The 24,794-nt window shown below is 48.2% G+C and overlaps 1 protein-coding gene across 1 annotated transcript; it reads left to right on the plus strand.

Moving 5' to 3' along the window:
- Positions 1 to 1,625: 1,625 nt before the first annotated feature.
- Positions 1,626 to 16,392, plus strand: CD2 (CD2 molecule). Its single transcript, XM_045478799.1, has 5 exons — positions 1,626 to 1,817; positions 1,938 to 2,240; positions 6,269 to 6,502; positions 10,364 to 10,486; positions 14,035 to 16,392. Exons 1-5 carry the CDS (start codon positions 1,766 to 1,768, stop codon positions 14,331 to 14,333), a joined length of 1,011 nt encoding a protein of 336 aa, XP_045334755.1. The 5' UTR covers positions 1,626 to 1,765; the 3' UTR covers positions 14,334 to 16,392.
- Positions 16,393 to 24,794: the final 8,402 nt, after the last annotated feature.

The following is a 24,794-nucleotide window of genomic DNA, read 5'->3' on the forward strand; positions in this document are numbered from 1 at the left end:
TGAATATATTGTAATTTTAGTTGTTTGCAAGTTTCTACTACAAAAAAAAAAACGCTACAACAAACATCCTTGAACAGAATTTTTGCACATTTATGTAAATATCTGTGTAAGATTTCTCAAATTAAAATTACTCGGTAAATATATGTATATATTTTGAAGTTGGCAGATATTGCCAAATATCATTCCCTATGAAGTATGGATGTGTACTCCCTTCAATATCGTACAAAGATGCATGTTTCTCCTATACTCTTGACAATAATGTAAATTATTATCTTTTCCAATGTTGCCAATCTGGTGGTGATAATGGTATTTCATGGCTATGTTAGATGTCCTGTCATGTGCTTGGCATTTCTTCTATTAAGCATTTCTTCTATAAACTGCTCGTTTGTATCCTTGCCCAATTAAAAAAACTTGAGTTTTTCTTTTCTTATTAACGGGAAACATTTCTAGATCTTGGATATTAATAATTTTTCGTATACGTGGCAAATATTTTCCAGCATGTTTTTTCATTTTGTCCATCTTTTTGCCTATAGATAAATGTCACTTTTTATAAATGTTTATTTTCGAGAGAGGAAGAAAGCATGTGGGGGGGGGGGGGTGCAGAGGGAGAGGTGGAGAGAGGATCCAAAGCAGGCTCTGGGCTGTAAATGTTCTGTGTAGGTTTCCTTTTACCCAGTGGTTGAGATCCATTGCTTTGACTTAATTTCATTTCCTGGGCAATTTTCTCAGAGATGATATTCATATTTGTGCCTAAATTTTAAAAAAAAAGCAAGCAAGCATAGTCTTAAATTTTTTACTCACTCTATCCAAAGGAAGCACAAAACTAGACACTTACTTTGGAAATCCGTCATCGGGTGTCCCTTTTCTCTGTGGCTGGCTCTCTCGGTGCATTTTTTTTTTCTGTGTGCATCTATCAATGCATCACTTTGTTTCTCTCCCTGACTCGCAAATTTCTTCCCTCTTCCTGAATCCTCTCTCACTTTTCCTTTTCTCTTTTTTAACCATCTGTAGTGTTAGCCTTCGTAAGTGTTCTGAATGATTCGTTCTGGTTGTTTGATGGTGTTATTCCACAGACTCTACGCATTGTTGTTTGTTTGGGAACAAGTTTTTATTTACCTAACTGAATTTCAACAGAGTTGTAAAATGTCTGCTAAACATAAGCTCTGGGGGATTTCAAGTCTTTGCAGGCGAGACTCGGCTTATATTTCTTTCTAATCACAAAGAATTTTAGGATGTAAAAATACGTCCTTCGAGAACGAGAAAAACATCCATTGTCATATTTCTTTCACATGCATACGTTTCCCAATGCTTTTAATCATAGGATACAGGTTTGTGCGATGATACTCAGGAACATTTACCTGTATTTTTATGTGATCTTGCTAGAGGCCATGTAGCGGAATGGGTAGAATGGTTAGGTTTGAATCCTCAGTAACCAAAGGGGAATCCCGAGCAGTTTACTTAGCCTCCTGGTTCCTTTTGTCTTTGAGGGGGCTAGTAAAACCCACCCAAGGTTTTTGTGAGGATTAAAATGTGGTAAGAAGACCTGTACCCATACAGACATACCTGCTTTGGTAAAGGAGCGCATCAGCAGGGTTGGTATGTGCACGCATGTGTGTGTGTGTGTGTGTGTGTGTGATTGCTGCAGTAAAAGAAGCAAAAAAGAGAGGCACGTGGTTTGGTTCTCAGAGGGTGGATTCCACTGGTCTTACTTCAGTTCCTTTTGCAGGAAGAGCTCAGAATCACAACAAGGAAACTAATCCCAAAGATGAGCCTCGCATGTCAAATCTTCCTTCTGATTTTCATCTTTTCCATCCAAGGTAAGGTGGCGTGGGTCTCCACTGGCGACCTTGGGGCGAGTGTTAGAGTCGAAGAGGTCAGAGCCCAGCTTTCTCTGGCAGGGAGTCTCAAGATCTCAGTAACTGTCTTGCTTTTTATAGGTGCAGCTCCTGCAAATGATGGTATCGTCTGGGGTACCCTGGGTCAGGACATCAACCTGGACATTCCTGGTTTTCAAGTGATTAATATAGATGATATACACTGGGAAAAAGGCAAAAAGAAGGTGGCGAGGTTCCAAATTAGCAACAAGCCTAAGAATCCAGATGAAAAATATAATGTGTCAATGAATGGAACTCTAAAAATTAAACATCTGATGCTAGAAGACAGCGATACCTACAAGGTAGTTATATACGATAAGGATGGAAAGAATGCGTTGGAAAAAACATTTGAGCTGAAGATTCAAGGTAAGTGTTTATTCCCTAAATTCCTTCATCTCAGCATGGGTGCTGTTTAGTAAGTAGGGGAATAGCATTTAGGGACCGGCCCGGCCTGACCTTGGCCTTGGGCGAGCTCTAAAAAAAAAAAAAAAAAAAAAATCTAATGCCTCTCTCCCAGCTCAGTGAGGGCTCCAGTCCTGTGGAAAAGATGAGGTCCACACGTGCGGAAATCCACAGGGGAGAGATCCTCACCTCTATTTGCCTAAAACGCTCTCTTCAGAGGTTACAGGGATGTAGAGCTGAGTGTCCAACCCAGATTAAGGTGGCATCAATCAGGAGGAGGGGAGCACGTGGGCAGAAGAAAACAGCGGTCATTCCAGGTGGCTCGTGAAGGAGCAAGCGGGGTGTGGGGCAGGCTAACTGGAGAGTACTGGGTCTTCCATCGGGAGAGCCGTTTGAAGCCAGGATGCCCTGAAGGAGTCGTTCTAAGCCCTAAAGGGCTGGAAGTGATGAATTTAAAGATGAACGGCCCCGTGTTTGAGATCTACTCAACAGGAGAGCGATCAGAAGCAGAAGTTAACTCTTGCTGCTCTCTGTAGAAGGTACGCCAGGGGTGGCTGGCTGTGTGTGGTGGGCCGGGAGGGCCGGCGTGCATGTTGACGACGAGCCAGGGAGCTGCTGCTATAATCCGAGTGAGGTGAGAAGGAGCTGGCTGGTGATTCGTAACTCAGGCTGCCTGTTAGAGTCAACTGAGGTGCTAGGAAAGGTTACCGGTGCCTAGGTCCCAGCCCGGACCAATCAAATCCGAACTCCCTGGCATGGGGCCGGGGCATCAGCAGGTGTTCGAGCACCCCAGCTGACTCATGGGCAGCCAAAGCACGACCACTGGCCTCAATAAAGGGTGCCTGTAAATGAGGAAGCAGGGTACACGGGGGTGGGGGGGGGGCGGGGAAGGATGGGCAAGATGGTCTGGGTACAGCAGACAAGGAAGAGAAAGTGAAATTGAATGACACTCAAGTTGAAAGTCCAGGAGACCCTCGGCAGGGGGAGGGGCGCAATAGGAGGAAGAGAAGCTTGGGGAGAAAGACAGGAACTCCAGCAGCAGCATGAGCCAGAGTTTCAGGGGGCAAATAAATCAATATTTCTGTGCTTCGCACAGGAATTGTCGCCAGAGACAGGGTTCCTTCCCCCTCCCTAGGATCACCCTCTGGACTGTTCCCAGCCCCCACTCTAGCAATCCCAGATGGGCCAGCTCCCTGCAAATGACAACTTTCCATACCCTAGTTCTGCAACCCTGAACGGAGAGGATATTCCAGAAATGGGGTGAGACTAAGAACAGAGCCGGAAGGGGCCTCTGCTTCCGGGCCCTGGGAACACAGCTCTCCTGACTCCTGTCCATATGGGCTCAAGTGTCCTCTCCCAAACATGAGCCTTACACGTGTGTCTCATCTAGTAACGCAGTGATGATGGCTTATCAACTAGGCATCAGGTGCCCTGCTACGTGATCCTGTTTAAGGTTCCCAGCAATGCGGACAGCATCCTCTTATCATCCAGAGGGAATCAGGAGCAACTTGTCCGAAGTCTCACAGTTTGACAGGAGCAGAGTCAGGGTGCAAGTTCAGCACTTCTCTTAACGAGGATGGTGACATTCCCGCCCCCCCCCCCCCACGCCAAACAGCTTTATTGAGATAGAATTCACATACCAGAAATTCGCCCTTTTAAAAGTGTACAATTCAATGGCTTTTGGTGTATTCAGTTAGGCAACTAGCTCACAACTGATTGTAAAATGTGTTCATTACCCAAAAATAACCCCCACTCTCCTTGGCCAAAAGACAGAGATCTTTCCATGACACGACTGGTGCCTGCTGAGTGAGTGTGTGTGTGTGTGTATGTGTGTGTCAGTGTCACACGGCATCTTAATTCAGCTTGTGGTCTGGTCTTCATTACTTGCAACATGGCCTTGGGCAAATTCTCCGCCTGCTCTGAGCCTGATTTGTGTAATAATAACTCCATGGGATATTCAATGAGATAACTGAGCAAAGGTGCTGGACAGTACTGGGACCCAATACCCATTTGCTCAGTGCTGATGCCCTACCCCAACCCTGTTTCTTCACGCATCTATAGTTTCAGTTTCCTTGAGGAGGCTGCTGCCTCTGGCTAAAGAGGCATCAGAAGTTCTCTTAAAAGAGAGCTTAGGGGAGAACTAATAAATCCTAGCAACCTGGATCTAGGGAGTTCTCATCTATGGGATGTGCCCCCACTGGATCCAGCCAGGCCTCTTCCGGGAAGCTACTTACAGAGAGGACATTTACAAAGACGTGGCTCCAAGAACCTGCTCATCGCTGTGTGGTTTATGTTAGTGAAAAACTGGAAAGGGTCACAAAGTCCCCAGCAGTTACAAACTTCTTCATTAAATTAAGACACCTCATTTAAAAAGATGGGGAGATGAATATTTCTTGATGTTCAGAAAGGAAAGCATTTCATAGCAGATCATCAGTAAGGAGGGAAAAAAGCAGACTACAAAATCATACGATCCAGTTTTAGTTTTTAAAACATTATGTGTACGTGTGTTACGTATCGAAAGCATCTATTGACTCTGGGTAGTAGAATTACACGTGATTTTTTTTAATCTTGAAACGTGTTACTGTAGCTGATCAAGTTTTACAATGATTAGATGTTACTGTTAGAAATAGAAAGAAGATTCTTTCGATTTTGAAAAGGCAAATAGACACCTTGACTTGACCCCTAGACTCTTCACTGCCCCTGCCTTGTAGGCCCTCCATCCTGTTCATTCTGGACCCCAAAGAATCTTGGGATGGAAAGAAAAGTTAATTTCTGCATACCTATCTACTAGAGCAGAAATGAAATTTGATGGGAACGTGCACAGAAGATACGTTGCCTGGGAGGCAGGGAGGGAGGGGTCATTGAAAAAGCAGCCATCTGGCTGCATAACGGATGGAGAGAAATTGAGCGAGAAAGGTGGTTAAGTCTGGGGAAAGAGAGTAAGGGTGAGAACAAGAACAGAAGAGAAGAAAAAGGAGGAGGTCAGACAGCTAAGAAGTGGTGACGTTAGGATTTGGACCAGCCCTGTGTGAAGCCAAGGGCTTTTTCTTTCATGACACAGCCTTGGAATATTGTTGTGTCAGAAAAAGAGAGGCAAGGAGTTGATGATTATGAGGGGCTGGTGCCCACTCACCCCAGAACTTGAGCTGCACACCCGGCCCTCTCCTCCCAGGACCTGGTGGATGGATGGGAGTAGGGTCTGTTTGTGACCAAGGTCCCAGACCACACATGTAACGACACCTCCAGGGTAGGGTTCCTGGCTGCATGGAAGCATTGCCCCCCTCAAGTTTTGGGGATCAAGACATGCTAACTGTCTTACCCATGCTCCTGAACTTGGGCTTAGAAGAGTGAGCTCCTCCCATTATCTGCCATTTATTAGTGGGTGCCTTAGATCACCATTGAACCTCTCAGGGCTTTGGGGATGTCCACTGTCAATGGCAAGAAAAATCAGCCTCTTCTCTTTGTTAGGATTAAGTGACATCATGTATGTGAAAACATTTTGAGGTATAAAATAGCACATAAACATTTGACAGGATGCATTTTTTCCTGCTCATATGATGTATCTATGAACGTCATAAAAAAAATTGTTCCGAGTGTGCTGTATAAAAAAAATAAAAATGGGGGCACCTGGGTGGCTCAGTCAGTTGAGCATCGGACTTCGGCTCAGGTCATGATCTCGCAGTTCATGAGTCTGAGCCCCGCGTCGGGCTCTGGGCTGACAGCTCAGAGCCTGGAGCCTGCTTCCGATTCTGTGTCTCCCTCTCGCTCTGCCCCTCCCCCACTCATGCTCTGTCTCTCTCTGTCAAAAATAAAATAAACATTAAAAAAAATTTTTTTTAATAAAAATGATTTGCAAAAATAGCTAGTGGTCTCGGAAATCGTCTCCTGGTCCCAGACTAACTCCATTCCCCCCTCCATAAATAAGTATGTCAGTTAAAATCAGAAAATGGACTACTATGAATTGGATCTTTTTTTTTTTTTTTTTTTTCCAGAGAAGGTCTCAATGCCTAACATCGACTGGAATTGTATCAACAAAACCCTGGTCTGTAAGATATCAAATGGAACAGACGCTGAATTAAAACTGTACGTAAATGGGACCAGTATCAAGCCTGTTTCTTCGAAGTTCAGCACATACAGGTTTATAAACAAGAAGAAGATATTAGTCAACTGCACGGCAGAAAACAAAGTCAGCAAGGAAAGCGACGTGAAGATGATCACTTGTTCAGGTGCGTGGCAAGCACTGGTCAGACATCCCAAGCTCATTTGGCAAACACAGCCTGTCAGGTCTGGGGCAGAGACTCGCTCTGGGGCACGGGGGACTGGGCTGGGAGGCAGCCCTCTGAAAACACTCCTCTTCCTTCTGGAAACCTTCAAGGGAAGCCTTGAAGGAGAGAGGGGTGTGGTGTTCTTGGGCGTCCGTCCATGGAGCACAATTTAACGTCGGGCAATCGAAAAGATCCTCTGAAGGAACTGTCGAGGTTTATCTCATGCAAACCCCCATTTCCCAGAGAGGTCAACTGACTTGCTCGAGGTCCCTCAGCTAGTCAGTGACCAGGATTGTGACTCCCAGGGTAATGATGGAGAAGGGAGCAAAAAAAGATTACTTTGTACAAGGGAGATGGGCAGTACTTCCTACCAGGAGCAAAGGTAGAAGGGCCGTAGAAACCCAGAAGTTAGGGGGTACGGGGAGAGGACACGCTCACGGCCAGGGAGGACGGCGGACACAGTGAGACGAAGCTCCTCCCACCACAGAGCTGACAGCCCCGTGTGGTGTCAGCACCAGGAAGTCCTGAAACTCTAAGAGTTTAAACTCTTCTCCAGGGTCCCCAGCTTGACATGACCCCCGGAAGTAATTCTTGAGAGGCAGCCTGTGGTAGTGGGAGCTCTGGGGACCAGGGGCCTGGACTTCTAGTTTGGGTCTGTCCGAATTTAGCAAGATTACCTCGTCAGAGCTCCCCCACCCCCACCCCCATCTCTGGGCTTCTGTCACCTGGTCCACAAAGAGAATGAGCGCCATGAGCTCCAAAAGTCTCTTCTTCTGGTATCCTGTGAGTACCTTTCCCGTGCTGTCTGGTTAACCCCTCTGAAGGGACACTGAACACACACAAAAATAGTTAATTGGCCAGACGCCCTGAGTTTCTACAGGGACTATGGCTGGTTAGCTACCTCTGGAAACAGCCCTGAACCGGTATGAAGTCAGAAGTGAGGCTTTTTCATATATACTTTCAATTAGTTATCTGTTGCTGCATAACAGATTACTTTTGTTAGTGGCTTGCAATGACAGTTCCTGTCTCCCAGTGTCTGTGAGTCATGAGTCTGGGAATGACTTTGCTGGCTGGTTCTGGCTCAGTCTTCCGTGAGGCTGCAGTCAAGACACCGGCAGGGACCACAGTCATGTCAGTCAGGCCCAGGCTCGGTGCAGGGAGGGGCCACGTCCAGGCTCGTTCACGTGGACCGTTGGGCCGCCTCACAATATGGCTGCTAGCTTCCCTCCTTGCTGGCTAAGAGAAAGAGTAAGTACCCGGGACCAAAGCCACAGTCTATTCGTAACTTCACCTCAGGAGACATATCCCATCACTTCTGCTGTGTTCTGTTCTTCAGAAGCAACTCAGTAAGCCCAGCCCACATGCATAGGAGGGGACTGCACAGAGATGGGAATACCCGGAGGTGGGGGACTGTGGGGGCCAGCTTAGAGTCTGCCCACCACACGCTTAGACCAGCATCACTTCACTCTTCACGTTGGTCCCCAGCCATGGCTCCGCGCCCCCCTGCCCCGTGATCACTGAGGCTCCCTGCGTGAATCTATCTGTCCCTTCTTGACTTCACAACCTCTTTTCCCCCTTCCGGGAGGCCCCTGATCAGAGCTGCCCCACTTAGCAAATACAAAAGACAGTATAAGTATCTTCTAAGTGCTTCATGGGACATACTTATGCTAAAACTTATCCATTGTTTATCCAAAATTCAAATGAACCTGGGTGTCCTGTGTTTTATCGGGCGACCCTGCTCTTCATGTTTATTTTAGCCAGAGCCCACGAGTATAGACATGTGTGTGCATCAGGGATGGAGGGAGTCAGGAAGGGCCTCAGGAGAAGCCAAGGCTCAAAGGTGGGACCTTTGTGTCCCTTCCTCTGTGGTGCAGAGCAGACGCCAGTCCGAGGAAGGGCGGAGAAAGAGACGGGAAGAACACCTTGGGAGGGCCGGGGAGGTGCAGGTACCCTCAAGGGGATCACTTTCAAGGGCCAAGCCAGAGCGGGGCAAGGACAAGACTAACCATTTGGCTCAGCAGAGGTGAGCCTGTCCTCGAAACCAAAACCCTGAGGGAGGAGCAGGTTTGGAGGCAGAAGAAGGACCCCATCACAGGAACGTAGGGGCACATCATCTCCAGAAGGGCACACAGGAAGCCGAACGCTTGGATTCAGAGACGGAGAGGGTGTGGTTTTAAATGATGGAGCCATGGCTGCCTCTGAGACAAGCTGGAAGGTTCCCTTTGGAGAGCACCCCAGGTGCTTCGGAGGGCCACGCTGGACAGGCCTGCCAGTGGGCGGTGTGAGGTATGCCTGCGTATCTCGCAGTGCCCCCACACTGGGGTGTGGCCGCCCCATGGCTGCGTGGCTCGGCCTGCACTCCCTGACCTGTCTCAGATCCTGGGAAGTTGAGCCCGAGAGAGACTCCAGCAGCCCCTGGCTCCAGCCTGCGGAGCCTAAAGGACCCCAATGCTTTCTCGGTCCCATGGAACGGGAGCTTAGTGTCCTGCCTGCTTTTCAAATGGAGGCACCTTCGTCCACACGGCAGGGAGAGGTTGTGTGACCGGCAGGCAAAGAATGGGGCAGAGAGAGACCCGAGGAAAGAGAGAATGAACAAACCGTTGCAGTCAGATCTGTTCAGTTTGCTTCTCGGGCCTCTGGCCTGCTCCCAGGGCCCATCGTGGGCTTCCCGGGTAACAGGGTCTTCCTGGGGACGTTGGGCTGGAAAAGGGTTTCCTTGTGACACTGGCTGAGCTCCAGTTTGTTCTCCAGATGCGCCAGTCCCCCGCCACACGGCCCCAGCTGCTGCCTCTCTAACTGCTGTTGACTCACAAAGGGCAGCCGGCCCAGCACCTCTCCCGGGAAATGGCTCCCAGAATCACCAGTGCACAGGGCTCTACTAAGAACAAGACCTCACCCCTATGTGTTGTTTTACAGTTTACAAAGCACTTTCACATCCATTATCTGATTGACCTCCAACAGCCGCCCTGTGATGTAAGTTTCATGATCTCCCTGTTATGAAGAATGGAACAGGCTCAGAGAGGTGGAGTCACTTACCAAAGGTCACACAGCTCTTGCCTAGAAGAGCCTGGATTCAAACCCATTTCTCTGCACACAGAGTTGTTGTCAGCCTCGCGGCATTACAGCCACTGACGGTCTGTGAGCTGAAGATCAAATCCACGGCTGCTGCTAACTCACTGTGTGTGTGAGGTTCTCTCACGGGCCGGGGAAAATCCGGGAGGGGTTGCTGGCCAGTGGGCCGGACAACTGAAAGATTTACCCCAAGTCTTTGGAAAATGCCTGGTCAAGAGGGTGAGGGGGGAAAAAATGGTGCAGGAGGGCAGCCAGAGATGAAGGTGGGTAAATAGTGCAGAAACCTGGACACGAGGGGCTGCTTAAAGGAACCACTCAGAAACAGGTGCTGTGTGGCCTCAGGCAACTCATCCTCCCTCTCTGGGCCTGTCTGTGAAACTCCAAGGTGACGCTAGATTGTCTCTAAACTCCTCCTCGGAGCTAAACTTCTGTGACATGCGCCTTGATGAGGAGCAGTGGACAATGTCCCAGCACACGAGGAATTTGGCATTTCCAGTCCAGACCAGCTGCCCACACCCTCCCCCCCCAGGAGCCATCTGGGGTGGGGGGGGGCTTATCCTGGACCCTGCCCTTTTGGAGGCTGACACAATTGAGAGCCTCCACGAGCTCGGCTTTTCTGAGGTTGAAAAGTCCCCATCAGGCTCTTTTATCCGCGTCATGCGGGAGGCAGGAGTCCTTGGCCAGCGCAGTGAGATGGCTGCTCTGCCCGGGACCCCTCCCCCGCTCCATCCACTCCTGTTCCTCTTGCAGAGAAGGGTCTGGACCTGTATTTCATTATTGGTGTATGTGGAGGAAGCACCATCTTCGTCATCTTCATGGTGCTACTCATTTTCTACATCAACAAGAGGAAAAAACAGAACAGTAGGAGGAATGGTAAGTCCCCCGCCCCGCCCCCCGCCACCCCACTTCTGTCCCCCCACCCCGCCACCCCATTTCTGTCCCCCTGCAGCCCCCAGGCAAAATCCCCATGGAAACAACTCATGGGGACGACACTCTGAGTCTGGAAAGAAAATAATGGAGATGGGGAGTTTGAGAATGTCAGGCTTATCACCAGCGGTTACAGTGTGTTCCATTTCGTGGTTAGCTTGATCTTTGAAAAACACATTCTCGGTGGCGACAGTAGGAGAGCTGTGAGAAGCCGAATCCTGGTTGGCCTCCTGGAATCCCCCGCCGAGGCTGACTCGGTGAAGGCCTATGCGGACATATTTCAAATGAGCCACACGTCTCTACGTGGGTAGAGCGGTTAGCATCAAAACATGGTTTCCATCAACAAACATCTCGTCCTGTCTTGAGAGGGCGGCCCGAGATGTATTCAGGACCAGCCTCCTAGGAGCACAGGTACAATTTCAGGGACCTACGAGGACACGTATGGTCTAAAACCAGGGGTTTATGCCCCCCTTTCCGATTTGTTGTTCAGACGGAACGTGCTAGTTCTGGGACTGTTGCGTCCACAAGTCAGGCCTCTCCAACAGCCACCAAGAATGAGAACGTTAGGCTCAGAAGTGGGGAGCTGGGCTCAAAGAGCATACAGTACAGGCCACCCAAGGCAGTGAGTTCACATGACGGTGCCTTAGGTGTCCCTGCAGTCTCTGGGGTGGGGGCGGGGCCCCATGCTCCAGGAGCATCCAGCAAGTTGTGTCTGGCCAACAGCAAGACGTGCAGCCAGGCAGGAAGGTCCCTCGGGTCCTGGGCAATCTGCCATTCGCTGTAGGGCTGGGTCCCCTCACTGTGGGTCTCTCCCTAGAGCGGGCCCGGGAGGCCCATGCCGGCCACCGGCAGCGCCACGCAAACAAGGATGTGGGCTGAACCTGCCCCAGCAGGGGTGGCCTCGGACCCCCTTTGGATTTAGCTTGCTTCCTTCAGACTTCTCGCCTTGGGTCTCCTTCGGGCCCCTGCCCCTCAGCCCCATGTCCTGCCACACCACTGCCCCCAGTGTGGCGCCATATTTCCACCACCATCTTTCCAGCACTCTCTGCCCCTGTGGAGCAGAATTGCTTGCCGAGTCCCACAGGCACGCATAGCTCCGTCACCCCTGTGCCCTGCTCAGGCGGTTCTCTGCCCGAGTCCCCCTGCATTTGTCCACTGCCTGATGGTCAAAGACCACGTATTCTTCCGACATGGCCCTCGCGTGGCACCCCGTGACAAGGTGATCCCTGCTTTCGCCAGGCCAAAGTGACCAGCGTGATCATTAGCCGACGCTGACAAGCGGTCACTTGTGCCAGGCACTTATCTCTGTAACAGAATGCTTCATGTTCATTATCATATCCAACTGTCTCGGTGATCCTATGAGATAGATAATATCCATACAGGTGAGGAAATTCAAGCTCAATGAGGGTGAGTGATTCCCTCCCAATCCTATGGCCCGCGGGCTGAGTCAGGACGAGGGCGATATAAGCCGGGAGCCCATCAAATGAAGCAAAATTGAAGGAGACCATCGCCCTCAGGGCCCACGCTGCCCTTGCCCAACCCTGAGAGTGAGGGCTCTTTCAATGCCTTGCCCTGGGCGTCTTGCTTGCATCACCCTAGTCTGGGCCCCGGGTGCGTACCCAGGAGGCGAGATGAGTGAGAAAGGACACTGAGTGTGGAGTAATTCCTGGGAGCAGACATTTGGGCAGTGGCTGAAGTGACAGGCCTGGGCAAACCGGGCCCCACAGTCCTGCTCTGCCAGGCAGGCCGCTCCGAGCCACAGCTCACCCGTCTGTGCGAGCCAGCCTGGGGTCTCTGCCACTTGGCCACACCCCACCTCTCCTCCCAGAGCCCCTGGGCTCTGCCTGCCACCCCTCTGGGCTCTCACCGGAGACGGACATTGTGTGCATTGTGTGCGTTCCGCTCTGTGTCACCTGATTTCAGGCTTCCTGAGGGCAGTGTTTGCGGCCGAGCCGTTGCTGCTACTTTAGCCATGGCACCCGAACCCAGAAGACAGGGAATAGATGTTTGAAGAACGAACGGATGGGACGGTGGGTGGTGGACAAATGGGCAGCCCAAGCTTGCCTTAGACAAGGGCTGTAAGAGCCCCACTGCTGGGAATTGGGGTCAGGGTCAAGGTCCTCTTCACAGCGTGCTGGCCTTGGGCCAGCAAAGGTGGCATAGAGGACGTGTTTTTCCCTTTCTGTGCCCTTGACCTTTGGTGCACAGAGCACTCTGGCCCCTCACGTGTCACAACCACGTTGTTAGACTCTGAGTCTTCACGTTCAAAGCCACCTGAGACTGCATTTTCCGCCATGAGGGGCGGCTCTTCCATGGGCAGCCTCACCTGAAGCTACGGGGGGGTGGTTCAGAGGGGGCCTGTGATTCCCGGGGCTGTACCCGCTCCATACTGACATGTAGGGCCATTCCTTGGCCCCAGGAGGACACCCTCTTCCTAACTCCCTTGGGAGCCCCCCCCCAGCACCCTTGGGAGCCCCCCCCCCCACCAAGGATGGCTTTGGACACAGAGACCAGAACGCCTCCCTCGTAGCCCGGGGAGGCCCGAGGGGCCAGCGGGGCCCTCCAGGCCTAGAGAAGTAGGAAGCCTCCTCACATATTGCCCGTGTGGTTTTAAGACAGCAAAGGAACAACCACGTTACTGGGAGTTGTGGCCCTGCCTTCGTGGAGGGCAGTCACACATCATGGAAAATTCCAGACGGGGCGAGAAGTTCTTTTCCTGCCAACCCCAAGAGGATGGGGCTGGCTTGTGAATTTCTGAGACATGCATAGACACTAGGGAGTTTCTAAAATTTTTTTTTTTTTTTCAACGTTTATTTTTGGGACAGAGAGAGACAGAGCATGAACGGGGGAGGGGCAGAGAGAGAGGGAGACACAGAATCGGAAACAGGGTCCAGGCTCTGAGCCATCAGCCCAGAGCCTGACGCGGGGCTCGAACTCCCAGACCGCGAGATCGTGACCTGGCTGAAGTCGGACGCTCAACCGACTGCGCCACCCAGGCGCCCCGACACTAGGGAGTTTCTAAGGTCTCAAAAGCCTCTTGCTCACGTTCCTTGGAACACACCTGCATGAAAGGCAGATCTAACAGGGAAACCCACCTGAAGGCAGGCTGTTGCTGATGTCCCCTCTGACTATTAAGCTCCTGCCCTGAGGGTTCTAACCACAGGGTCCCCTCTGGGCATGGTCTCTTGGATAACCCAGAGGCAGGGCGCTGAGGTCCATGTCATCAGGACACCCAGACACAAAGCTGTCTCCTCTCCCTGCCTCTTTGCCTCTGGCTCCCTGAGTTCTGGAAGCCTTGGGCTCTCACTCCACCCTGCCGGTGGGCGTTTCTGTCTCTCCTACAGGACCTGGACATTTTAGAGCGCAGAGGGGGGCTTCTGCCTCATCGCACCCCCCCAAACAGCATGGCATTTTGCACGTAGGTGGTACACTCAGTAAATATTTACACCAATCCTATCTTACCGAGAGACCTGTCAAAGGTTTTATTGTTGCAGATGAAGAGCTGGAGATAAAAGCATGCAGAGTAACCACCAAGAAAAGGGGCCCGAAGCCCTGCCAGGTGCCAGGCTCGACTCCTCAAAGTCCTGCTGCGTCCCAGCCTCCTCCACCGCCCAGTCATCGGCCCCAGGCCCCGGGTCATCGGCCACCTCCTCCTGGCCACCGGGCCCAGCACAACCAGCAGAGGAAGGCCCCCCCTCCACCAGCCACACAAGTTTATCAGCAGAAAGGCCCTCCCCTCCCCAGGCCTCGAGTTCAACCCAAAGCTCCCCGTGGGGCCACAGGAAACTCATAACTCTGTCTCCTGACCTGGGTGTCCCCTTCCTCTAATTAAAAGCGATAGAAATCGTCCTTTCCCATAAAGGCACCGTGGAATTTCTCCGCTGGGAGGGGGAGCACCTACACTTCCATCAGGCGTGTTCTGCGGTAGGATGACCACCCCTGGGCTCGCAGGCCATGCCGTGTTGGCATCTCCTAGCTCACCTGCATGCTCTAACACCTGGAGCTGCTGCTCCTTGTCACGCCCAGAAGGGCTGGCAATACAAGTGCCACCATCAGGAGGATGGGCCACCGACCACCAAGTCCTCGCCTCCCCTTCAGATCCCGTGCAGACGTGAGGCGTCCTGCAGCACCAGGACCTCGCTGCAAGCCGTCTGCCTGCTCAAGACGCCCTTGGGTTTCTTATGTATCTGGTGGACGCTTGCCCACCATCTTGGACGTAGAAGGGAAATAAAAGCTTTCATTTGACCTCAGTGTCTGCTCATTGTAGAAAGAAGCCCAGCATCAAGCTGCTGGATAAGAAGGAGGCCGGGTGTGTGTGACAGCAGGATCCAGTTTGGTCACCCCAGTTCACCCGGACCGCCTAATCCCCCCCGCCGAGGACAACCAGAACGTGCTCCCCAGGTCTCAGCTGCAAAGCTGGCCCGATAGGCTATTTGTAGACTTGTCTGATGGATTGAAACCTCTGTGTGCAAAGTATAAGGAGGGGCACCGGCAAACGTACTTGTTTGGGTCTCGCTTCCTTGACTGTTTAGACACGGGCACAAGGATCTGTAGAATCATCCCTGAAAAGAAAGGAATCCGTGAATACTGGCGGTGACACGAGCCTACCAAACACCACCAAAAGGCAGGCCAAGAGCCAGGTCGGTGGAATCAAATCCCGAGGGTCTTAAATGGCCATTGGGGAAAGAGCATACCCCATCCCCAGCGAGCTGCCACATGCTAACTGCACTGGGGGAAGTGGGAGGAAAAGAAAACCAAAACAGTTTTCAGTTAAGGTTTACAATGATAGGCGGTGAGAAGGCACCTGCTTTGAAATGCTGGTGCCATTTTTGTGGTCCCATCTGCCCCCCTTCTCCTGGCTTCTTCGACTTGCTAAACCTTGTCAAGATCTGGCAGGAAGCTCTGAGGTCTAAACCACAAAGTCTATGTATATTCAGGGCTTCCTGTGAGAGCGCACCGAGGGGGGAGCCGCTCTTGCCTCTGAACCTCAGTGTCTGTGTGTTAACACCCAGAGCCGATTATTAAGGATGATGATGGATGAACCCCCACAGCCTCCTGAAATTCAGACACGAAATCCAACCAAGTAACGGTTTTCGCGGGATCTACCTGGTGGGAGAAATGAAGGTCTTAGCGCTGGCCCATTCTCCTCCCTCATGGCCGTCCTGAGTGATTCCATCAGCCATCCTGCCAGCATGGCCCATTCCCAATCCCTTCATGAAGACTTCCCTTGCCTTTCTAGCCTCCAGCCCCGCCTTGCTGCTGAAATCCGGTGGCATTACATGTGGTAAAGAACGTACATCGTTCACGCATTCAACAAATATTGACCGAACGTCTCCGTACCAGGCTCTGTGCTGGGTGGTAGGAACACAGAGAGGTACGACTGCATCTTTGCCTAGACTCAGCTTACAGTCTAGAGAGGGGAGGACAAATGTAACACAGCTTGGTAAGTGGAGGTCAGAGGCAAGTATAAGAGCCCCGAGGAAGGACTCTGCATCCACACTGAGTGCAGGAACTGAGGTGACATGGAAGGCTTCCTGGAGGAAGTGGCATTTGAATTGAGTCATAATAAATCAGTAGCACTGATGAAATAGATGTGCAGAATTACTTGTGCAGGGGGAACGGCATGAGCAAGGTTCACGTCAGTTACCTGTTTATACAGGTATATTATTCCCTTTTCAACTACTGTGTTTCATCAATTTGAAGATACCATGGATTCTAAGAGGCTTCATCATTTTACATACCATAAGAAAGAAAAAAAACTCTCTATTGCATCGTAACAAATGCTAAGATACAATCAACTTTTAGGCGCAACTCCATTTCCGGGATATTAAAATGCAAAAAAAAAAAAAAAATGCTTTTTAAAATCAATGAAAGCAAGGGGCTCCTGGGTGGCTCAGTCGGTTGGGCGTCCAGCTTCGGCTCAGGTCATGATCTCACAGCTTGTGGTTCGAGCCCTGCGTCGGGCTTTGTGCTGACAGCTCAGAGCCTGGAGCCTGCTTCGGATTCTGTGTCTCCTTCTTTCTCTCTGACCCTCCCCGCTCACGCTCTGTCTCTCTCTGTCTCAAAAATAAACAAACATTAAAAAAAAATTTTTTTTAATAAAAAATGAAATCAATGAAAGCTTCCTGAGGACAATGACTATTTCTCAGTATTGTGTCTAGCACTTCATGGAAAATATCAGTAGCCGATCGATTGGATGGGTGAGGACAGTCCTGTCAAAGGAAGGGCAGTGAGTATCTATGGCATCTGTAGACAGAAGACACATCCCCTGCCCTCCTGGAGTCCCCACCGTAAGGCAGAAGACACGGGTTTTGCTCAAGATTTATGTTGCAGTCACTCACATGTCTGTTGATGCGTAACCTGCCACTGATCCTGTCCTGGGGCATGGAGTTTCTAAGAAATGGTCAGGCCAGCTGCATGAGAATAGACTGTAGATAAAAAATTAAAAAATTAAAAAAAAAAAACTTAAAAAAAAATGAGGCACCTGCCTGACTCAAAGGAGCGTGTGACTCTTGATCTCAGGGTCGTGAGTTGGAGCCCCACACTGGGTGTAGAGATCACCTAAATAAATAACCAACTTTAAAAAAAAAAACAGAAAAGAAATCCCGGTGATTCAGTGGGGTAGGTTGGGGTCCCTGTGTTTTTAATAGCCTCTCTAGGTGATTGCAATGGACATTCAAGTTGGGGAAGCACAGGTCTTTGGTCCTCAAATTATTCCTCATCAGCGGGCGGCCAAACTTGAGGACTTATGGATAATACAACATTGTAGGAAAGATGGTGACAGCCTGGTTAAATAATCCTCCACGGGGATCCTGGGTGGCTCAGTCAGTTAAGCGTCTGACTTCGGCTCAGGTCATGGTCTCACGGTTTGTGGGTCCCAGTCCCGCGTCAGGCTCTGCGCTGACAGTGCAGAGCCTGCTTGGGATTCTCTCTCTCTCCCTGTCTGCCCCACCTCCACTTGTGCTCTCTCTCTCTGTCTCACAATAAGTGAAGTTAAAAAAAAAAAAAAAAAAAAAAGATAATCCTCTGCAGGGAACTTTCTAGACAAGGAAGTCGGCCAAGTTGGAAAAAATATCCAGGTAACCCGAGAGACTGAAACAACACAAGAGTGTCGTAGAAAAGTGTGATCTTTTTGATAGTCACCCCCTGCCCTCCCTGAAGAGCTGTCTAATCCAAGCACCCGGGCCAGCCTGGCTCCGAGGGGCCCTTGGCGGTGGACTCGGCCCTCCTCCCTGCAGTCTCTCACATGGGCCCCTTAGGGCTCACCCATGCTCATGAGGCAGCAGCCACAGGGCTCTTCAGGCTGGGACATGTGTTCTGTACTCCAGGGCCACTGCCTGCCCTGTCCCCCTGGCTCCTCACCTGTCCACAGTCTTCTTTCAGGACCCAGACCAAAGGTCACTAGAGAGGCCCTTCCCGAGCTGGAGTAGTTTACTCAGCTTCGTTGAATATTGGTTTCCTTATCTGTCAAATGAGGATAACAGCTCATGGGGGCAGAGTGGGGATTAACTGTAAATAATAGATGTAAACGTAACTGGTCTGTCTTGTTGGACAGAAGACATCTGATAACTGAGCTTTCTATCTGGCTTGATACTGGAACGGAAATACCCCAGATAGTAGGTATAAATGACCCGGTTATTGGAAAAAGACAAAGTTGATTATAAATCAGTCAATAGGCACACTATACAGTGACTCATTGTGCTGTGAGTTTGATTCACCTGTGTTAGTTTCTGAACACCGGGCCACACGGGACAAATGGATGAAGTTCTATACCATAAGTGTTAAAAGCTGAAGAACAGATCTGGGAGACCACCCCACAAAGCTTAGACTGAGCCACTGGCCTGGCTGTCACCTCCTTGGCCCCTTGAACAGGGCCACCCCGATGACACATCTGGACATAAGATGGCTTGGTGGTTTATTCAACAGCAACTCAAAGCAGAGGAGAGGGAGGCCAGGGAAATTCTGGTCTTTCTGATAGCCTACCTGTCCACATGAGATCTACCCACTGGCCAGGGCTGGCATAGGGGTGGTGCTTCCTGCCAATGTTTGCACTGGGCAATCCACTTTCATGGATTCAAGCAGTCAACCAGTCCTGGAGGTCCAAAAGGAATTGGTGTAGCAGAGCCCAGCCACATGCACAAGGGAGACAATACCTAGATTGCAGGGGGCTGTGACTGGGGAGGGGACAGGGCAGAGGTAACAATAAAGAAGAGGAATCTCTAGTTAAGGTAAGAGCTTAACTCCTGCATCAGTCTTTACTCCCTTGGGAAACCCAACAAAAGTGACATTACACTTCACAAAAATAAAAGATATAAATCACCAAAACAGGGGCACCTGGCTGGCTCAGTCAGGGAGGCGTGCAACTCTTGATCTCGGAGTCTTGAGTTCAAGCGCCATGTTGGGCACAGACCTCACTTTAGGAAAAAAAGAAATAAACCACACACGAAAAAAGAGAAAACAGAGGAAAAAACCCCAATAGCGTATTCTGGGGAGTTGGAAAAGGCAGAGGGAAGGGCAGTAGCTGACTATGAAGACTTCAAAAGTGACATCAATCTGAAGGCAGTAATGGGGATAGCCATGGTGCAAACTGATTTACGCCATTAAATACTCAAAAGGCATAGGAGTTGGTGGCATGAGGTATCTCCAGAAGTAGGAATGATGGTGAGGCTGAGACAGAAAGGCTGGTTCATGAGAAGCAGTTAGGTCTCAGATTCTGTCTCCTACACCATGCAGATCAGTTACTTCTGGCAGAGATCTGGAGGTTTGCTCCCTGGAGATGGAAAAACAGAGTTTCTAGATTAGAAGATGCCAGGCACAGTTCACCAAAAGGGACTATATTAAAAAACAGGGGGATTATATAAAAGTTTTCTACTGAATGTTGGGATTGAACTCCTACCCCACCAGCTTGCAGAAACTAGGCAGATTATGTAGATATTTTTTCAGACAGGATATTAGAAAAGACTTATCAGCTCAAAAAAAAAAAAAAAAAACACCAGATCTTAACAAAAAATCTAATTGAAAAAGACCTCATGACACCAACATCCAGGGTTTCCCCATGAAACCACTCATCTAGATGACCCTGGAGTGAAGTCTGCTGTCACTAAACCCCCCTACCCACACAAGGTTGTCTTTACAGTTCTTCTCTTAAATATGAGCAGATAGTTGAGTATACCATGGAGAGGAGGAAAGCTTCCAATCTGAAACATGAGGACTCAAAAAAAAACCCCAAGCATAAACATTGGAGGTGAGGGAGGAAAACTTAAACAGCACGCTACCCTTATTGAGCTCAAAGGGATGAGAAAATATTGCATCCCTGAAAAAAGAACAGAGTGCTATGAAAAAAGAAAATTCAGAGAACAAAGAGTGTTCTTGGAAATTACAAATATAATAGCAGAAAGGAAAAACTCAACAAAGGCTGGAAGATACGTTGAAAAATTTTCTCAGACAACAGAGCAAAAGGACAAAAATGAAACAATGGTAATAAAAAGATTTTAAAATTGGAGAACAGTTCTAGTAGATCCAAAACCTAAGAAATGAGCATTCCGGAAAGAAAACAGTGGACGCAGAGGGAGTTTGTTGTCCATGAAATAATTCCAGAACATTCCAGAATGGAAGGACGTAAGTTTCCACACTTGATCTTAGCCAAAAGGTGGAGAAGAGACGGGGACATAAATTTCCACATGAAAAGAGCTCACAAAGGACCTAGCACCACGAAAGAAAGTGATCCGCAACAAGATGTATCATTGTAAAACTCCGGAACACTGGGACCCAAAAAAGGAAGGTGGGGAAGAGAGGAAGGAAAGGAGAAAGGGAGGGAGGGAGGGAGAGAGAGAGAGAGAGAGAGAGAGAGAAAGAGAGAGAGAGAGAGAGAGAGAGAGAGAGAGAGAGACTGACTGGAGCAGAGAAAGGGACCAAGGGAGAATTATTCAAGAAGATGAAATTAATAAAACATCTGATGTATTTAAGCATATTGAGAAAAGATTTACATTTCTGAGGGAGAGTTTGAGAATAAATTAGGGATAAGTACAGAGCACATTACTCAATGAACAAAAGACAATAATTAACCATAGGAAAAATAATAACTTGCACAGAAAAGCAAATCACTGCAGCCCATATCACTTGGCAGTGCACAACACTTACATGACCACTAATAATATAAACACTGAATGTTGATGTATCCAAAATTATAAGGTTGCTTTACTGGTAGGATTAGGGGTGGGGAATCTATACACATAATGCCTGAAATGGAAAAAAATCAAGAAGCAACTATATAATCATCCTTAGAGACAGGGATGTAAATACCCAAAGACTCAGTTTTAAAATGTGAAGGTGGTTTTCCCTGGAGAGTGGGAAATGTGGGGAGGGGGTATCAGGAGGCTACTACAAGCGTTAGTATCCTTTTTGGTAATAAGCTTTGTGGGACTGCTTGACTCTAAACTATATGCATGTTAAATCTTGATAAATCTAACAATTATGTCAAGAAGAAGGAGGGGGAGGAGGAGGAGGAAGTGGAGGGGGAGAAGAAGGGGGTTAAGACAATTTTTTTTTTTAAGCATAGAAAGATGACAGAATATATAAACTGGACCCTAAGAGGACCTCGGGCTGGAGAAGTTGGACCATATCAGAATAGAGACACAAATGTGTGGGGATTTAACTCGAGTAACAGGACAGGATTCCAGAAGTCAACCCCAGGATACCACGTTCTGAACCAGAATAGTGGTGAAAGCAAGGCGTTACAGGAGTATAAAAAGTGAGAGAACTGTGGCTGGCACAGGGGCATGGTTTCCCAGATGAGCTAAATCAGGGTGGTGAAACATGTCTCCACTTCCTCTCTTGGACATTTCTTTTGTGCTTCTTTGTTGGTGATTTCATAATTGAAAATGGCCCCGAGGGGCGCCTGAGTAGCTCCGTCGGTTAAGCGTCCGACTCTTGATTTCGACTCAGGTCATGATCTGACAGTTCGTGAGATTAAGCCCCACGTTGGGTTCCATGCTGACAGTGCAGAGCCTCCTTGGGAGTCTCTCCCTCACTCTCTCTGTCTCTCAAAATAAGTAAATAAACATTTTAAAAAAATGGTCCCCCCAATTCATTGTTGATATAAGTCAGCTTGGGCTGTCATAACAATACCAGGTGCCTTAAAAAAAAAAAAACAGTTTATTTTTTCACAGTTCTGGAGGCTGGAAGTCTAAGACCAAGGCACCAGTAAGGTTGATCTCTCATGACAACACTCTTCCTGGCTTGCAGATGTCATCACGTGCACTTTTCTCTAGGCCGGTGCACTCCCGGGGTCCCCTCTTCTTTAAGAACACTAGTCTTGTTGGATTAGGGCCGCAATCTTTTACTCTCATTTAACTTAAATTTTCTCCTTAAAAGCGCTATTTCCAAAGACAGTCACATTGGGGATTAGGGTTTTCATGTATGAATTTTGGAGGAGAGAACAGTCCATAATTATTGAAGTGCTGTCTAATGTTCCTAAGGGCAGGAAGGCTCTGATGTGCCTTATGGAGAAAATATATGTGTTAGATAAGCTTCATTAAGGCATGAGTTATAGTGCTGTTGGCCATGAGTTCTAGTTAATGCATCGACAATATATCTTTTTTAAAAATTTGTTAATGTTTATTATTTTTGAGAGAGAGAGAGAGAGAGAGAGTGAAAGGCAGAGGGGCAAAGAGAGAGGGAGACACATAATCTGAAGCAGGCTCCAGGCTCTGTGCTGTGAGCACAGAGCCTGACATGGGGCTTGAACCCACAAACCATGAGATCATGACCTGAGTCGAAGTCCGACGCTTAACTGACTGAGCCACTCAGGTGCCCCAACAATATACCTTAAAGAAGGTGTCTCTAAATAGAAACACTCCCAGGAAGAAAGCTTCCAGACTCATTCTATGAAGCCAGCATTACCTTGATTCCCAAACCAGATAGAGATCCCACTAAAAAGGAGAATTACAGGCCAATATCCCTGATGAACATGGATGCAAAAATTCTCAACAAGATACTAGCAAATTGAATTCAACAGTATATGAAAAGAATTATTCACCATGATCAAGTGGAATTCATTCCTGGGATGCAGGGCTGGTTCAATATTCGTAAGTCAATCAATGTGATATATCCCATGAATAGAAGAAAGGATAAGAACCATATGATCCTGTCAGTAGATGCAGAAAAAGCATTTGACAAAATACAGCATCCTTTCTTAATACAAACCCTCAAGAAAATCAGGATAGAAGGAAACTACCTTAACATCATAAAAGCCATATATGAAAAGCCCACAGCTAATATCATCCTCCATGGGGAAAAACTGAGAGCTTTCTCCCTGAGATCAGGAACACGACAGGGATGTCCACTCTTACCGCTGTTGTTTAACATAGTGTTCGTAGTCCTAGCCTCAGCAATCAGACAACAAAATGAAATAAAAGGCATCCAAATTGGCAAAGAAGGAGTCAAACTTTCACTTTTTGCAGATGACATGATACTCTACATGGAAAATCCGAAAGACTCCACCAAAAAGCTGCTAGAACTGATACATGAATTCAGCAAAGTCACAGGATACAAAACCAACATACAGAAATTGGTTACATTTCTATACACCTATAGTGAAGCAACAGAGAGAGAAATTAAGAAATCAGTCTCCTTTACAACTGCACCAAGAACCATAAAATACCTGGGAATAAACCTAACCAAAGAGGTAAAAGATCTGTATGCTGAAAACTATAGAAAACTTATGAAAGAAATTGAAGAAGACACAAAAAGTGGAAAAACATCCCATGCTCTTGGATTAGAAAACAAATATTGTTAAAATGTCAATACTACCCAAAGCAATCTATACATTCAATGCAATCCCAATCAAAATTGCACTGGCATTCTTCTCAGAGCTACAACAAACAATCCTAAAATTTATATGGAACCACAAAAGACCCCAAAGGGTCAAAGAAATATTGAAGAAGAAAAACAATGCAGGAGGTATCACAGTTCCAGACTTTAGCCTCCACTACAAAGATGTAATCATCAAGATGGTATGGTATTGCCACAAAAATAGACACATAGACCAATGGAATAGAATAGAGAACCCAGAACTGGACCCACAAATGTATGGCCAACTAATCTTTGACAAGGCAGGAGAGAGTAGCCAATGGAAAAAAGACAGCCTCTTTAGCAAGTAATGCTTGGAGAACTGGGCAGCAACATGCAGAAGAATGAAACTAGACCACTTTCTTACACCATACACAAAAATAAACTCAAAATGGATGAGAGACCTGAATATGAGACAGGAAACCATCAAAACCCTAAAGGAGAAAACAGGCAACAACCTCTTTGACCTCAGCCACAGCAACTTCTTACTCGACACGTCTCTGAAGGCAAGGGAAATAAAAGCAAAAATGAACTATTGGGACCGCATCAAGATAAAAAGCTTCTGCACTACAAAGGAAACAATCAACTAAACTAAAAGGAAACCGATGGAATGGGAGAAGATATTTGCAAATGACATATCGGATGAAGGGTTAGTATCCAAAATCTCTAAAGAACTTACCAAACTCAACACCCGAAATACAAATAATCCAGTGAAGAAATGGGCAGAAGACATGAATAGACACTTTTCCAAAGAAGACATCCAGATGGCCAACAGATACATGAAAAGATGCTCAACATCACTCATCATCAGGGAAATACAAATCAAAACCACATTGAGATACCACCTCACACCAGAGTGGCTAAAATTAACAAATCAGGAAACAACAGATGCTGGCAAAGATGTGGAGAAATGGGAACCCTCTTGCACTGCTGGTGGGCATGAAAACTGGTGGAGGTTTCTCAAAAAATTAAAAATAGAACTACCCTATTGTAGTAGGATTCTTGCACAGAGTCATGACACCGAGGCTTTCTTTCCAAAAAGCAAATTTATTCCTGCTGGCACCACTCAGTTGGGTTTGTACCCGAAGAACTGAGCCCCAAACGCCATGTGGTGTAGTTGTCTATTTATATTCCACTTCTTTGTCTTCCATATATGGTAAGACACAAACATGTAGTCTGTTTAAGTGGTCTCATGCTACAAGGTCATGAGGGATGTTGTCAGTTACGCATATAACCAGGTTGCCTTGAGGTTTTTTTGTTTATTTTTCTTTCCTTAGGGAGCGGACCCTACCACACTATGACCCAGCAATAGCACTACTAGGAATTTAACCAAATGACACAGGAGTGCTGATTTATAGGGGCACATGTACCCCAATGTTTATGGCAGCACTTTCAACAATAACCA

Source organism: Leopardus geoffroyi, chromosome C1, assembly GCF_018350155.1.
Source record: "Leopardus geoffroyi isolate Oge1 chromosome C1, O.geoffroyi_Oge1_pat1.0, whole genome shotgun sequence".
NCBI classification, from domain to species: domain Eukaryota; kingdom Metazoa; phylum Chordata; class Mammalia; order Carnivora; family Felidae; genus Leopardus; species Leopardus geoffroyi.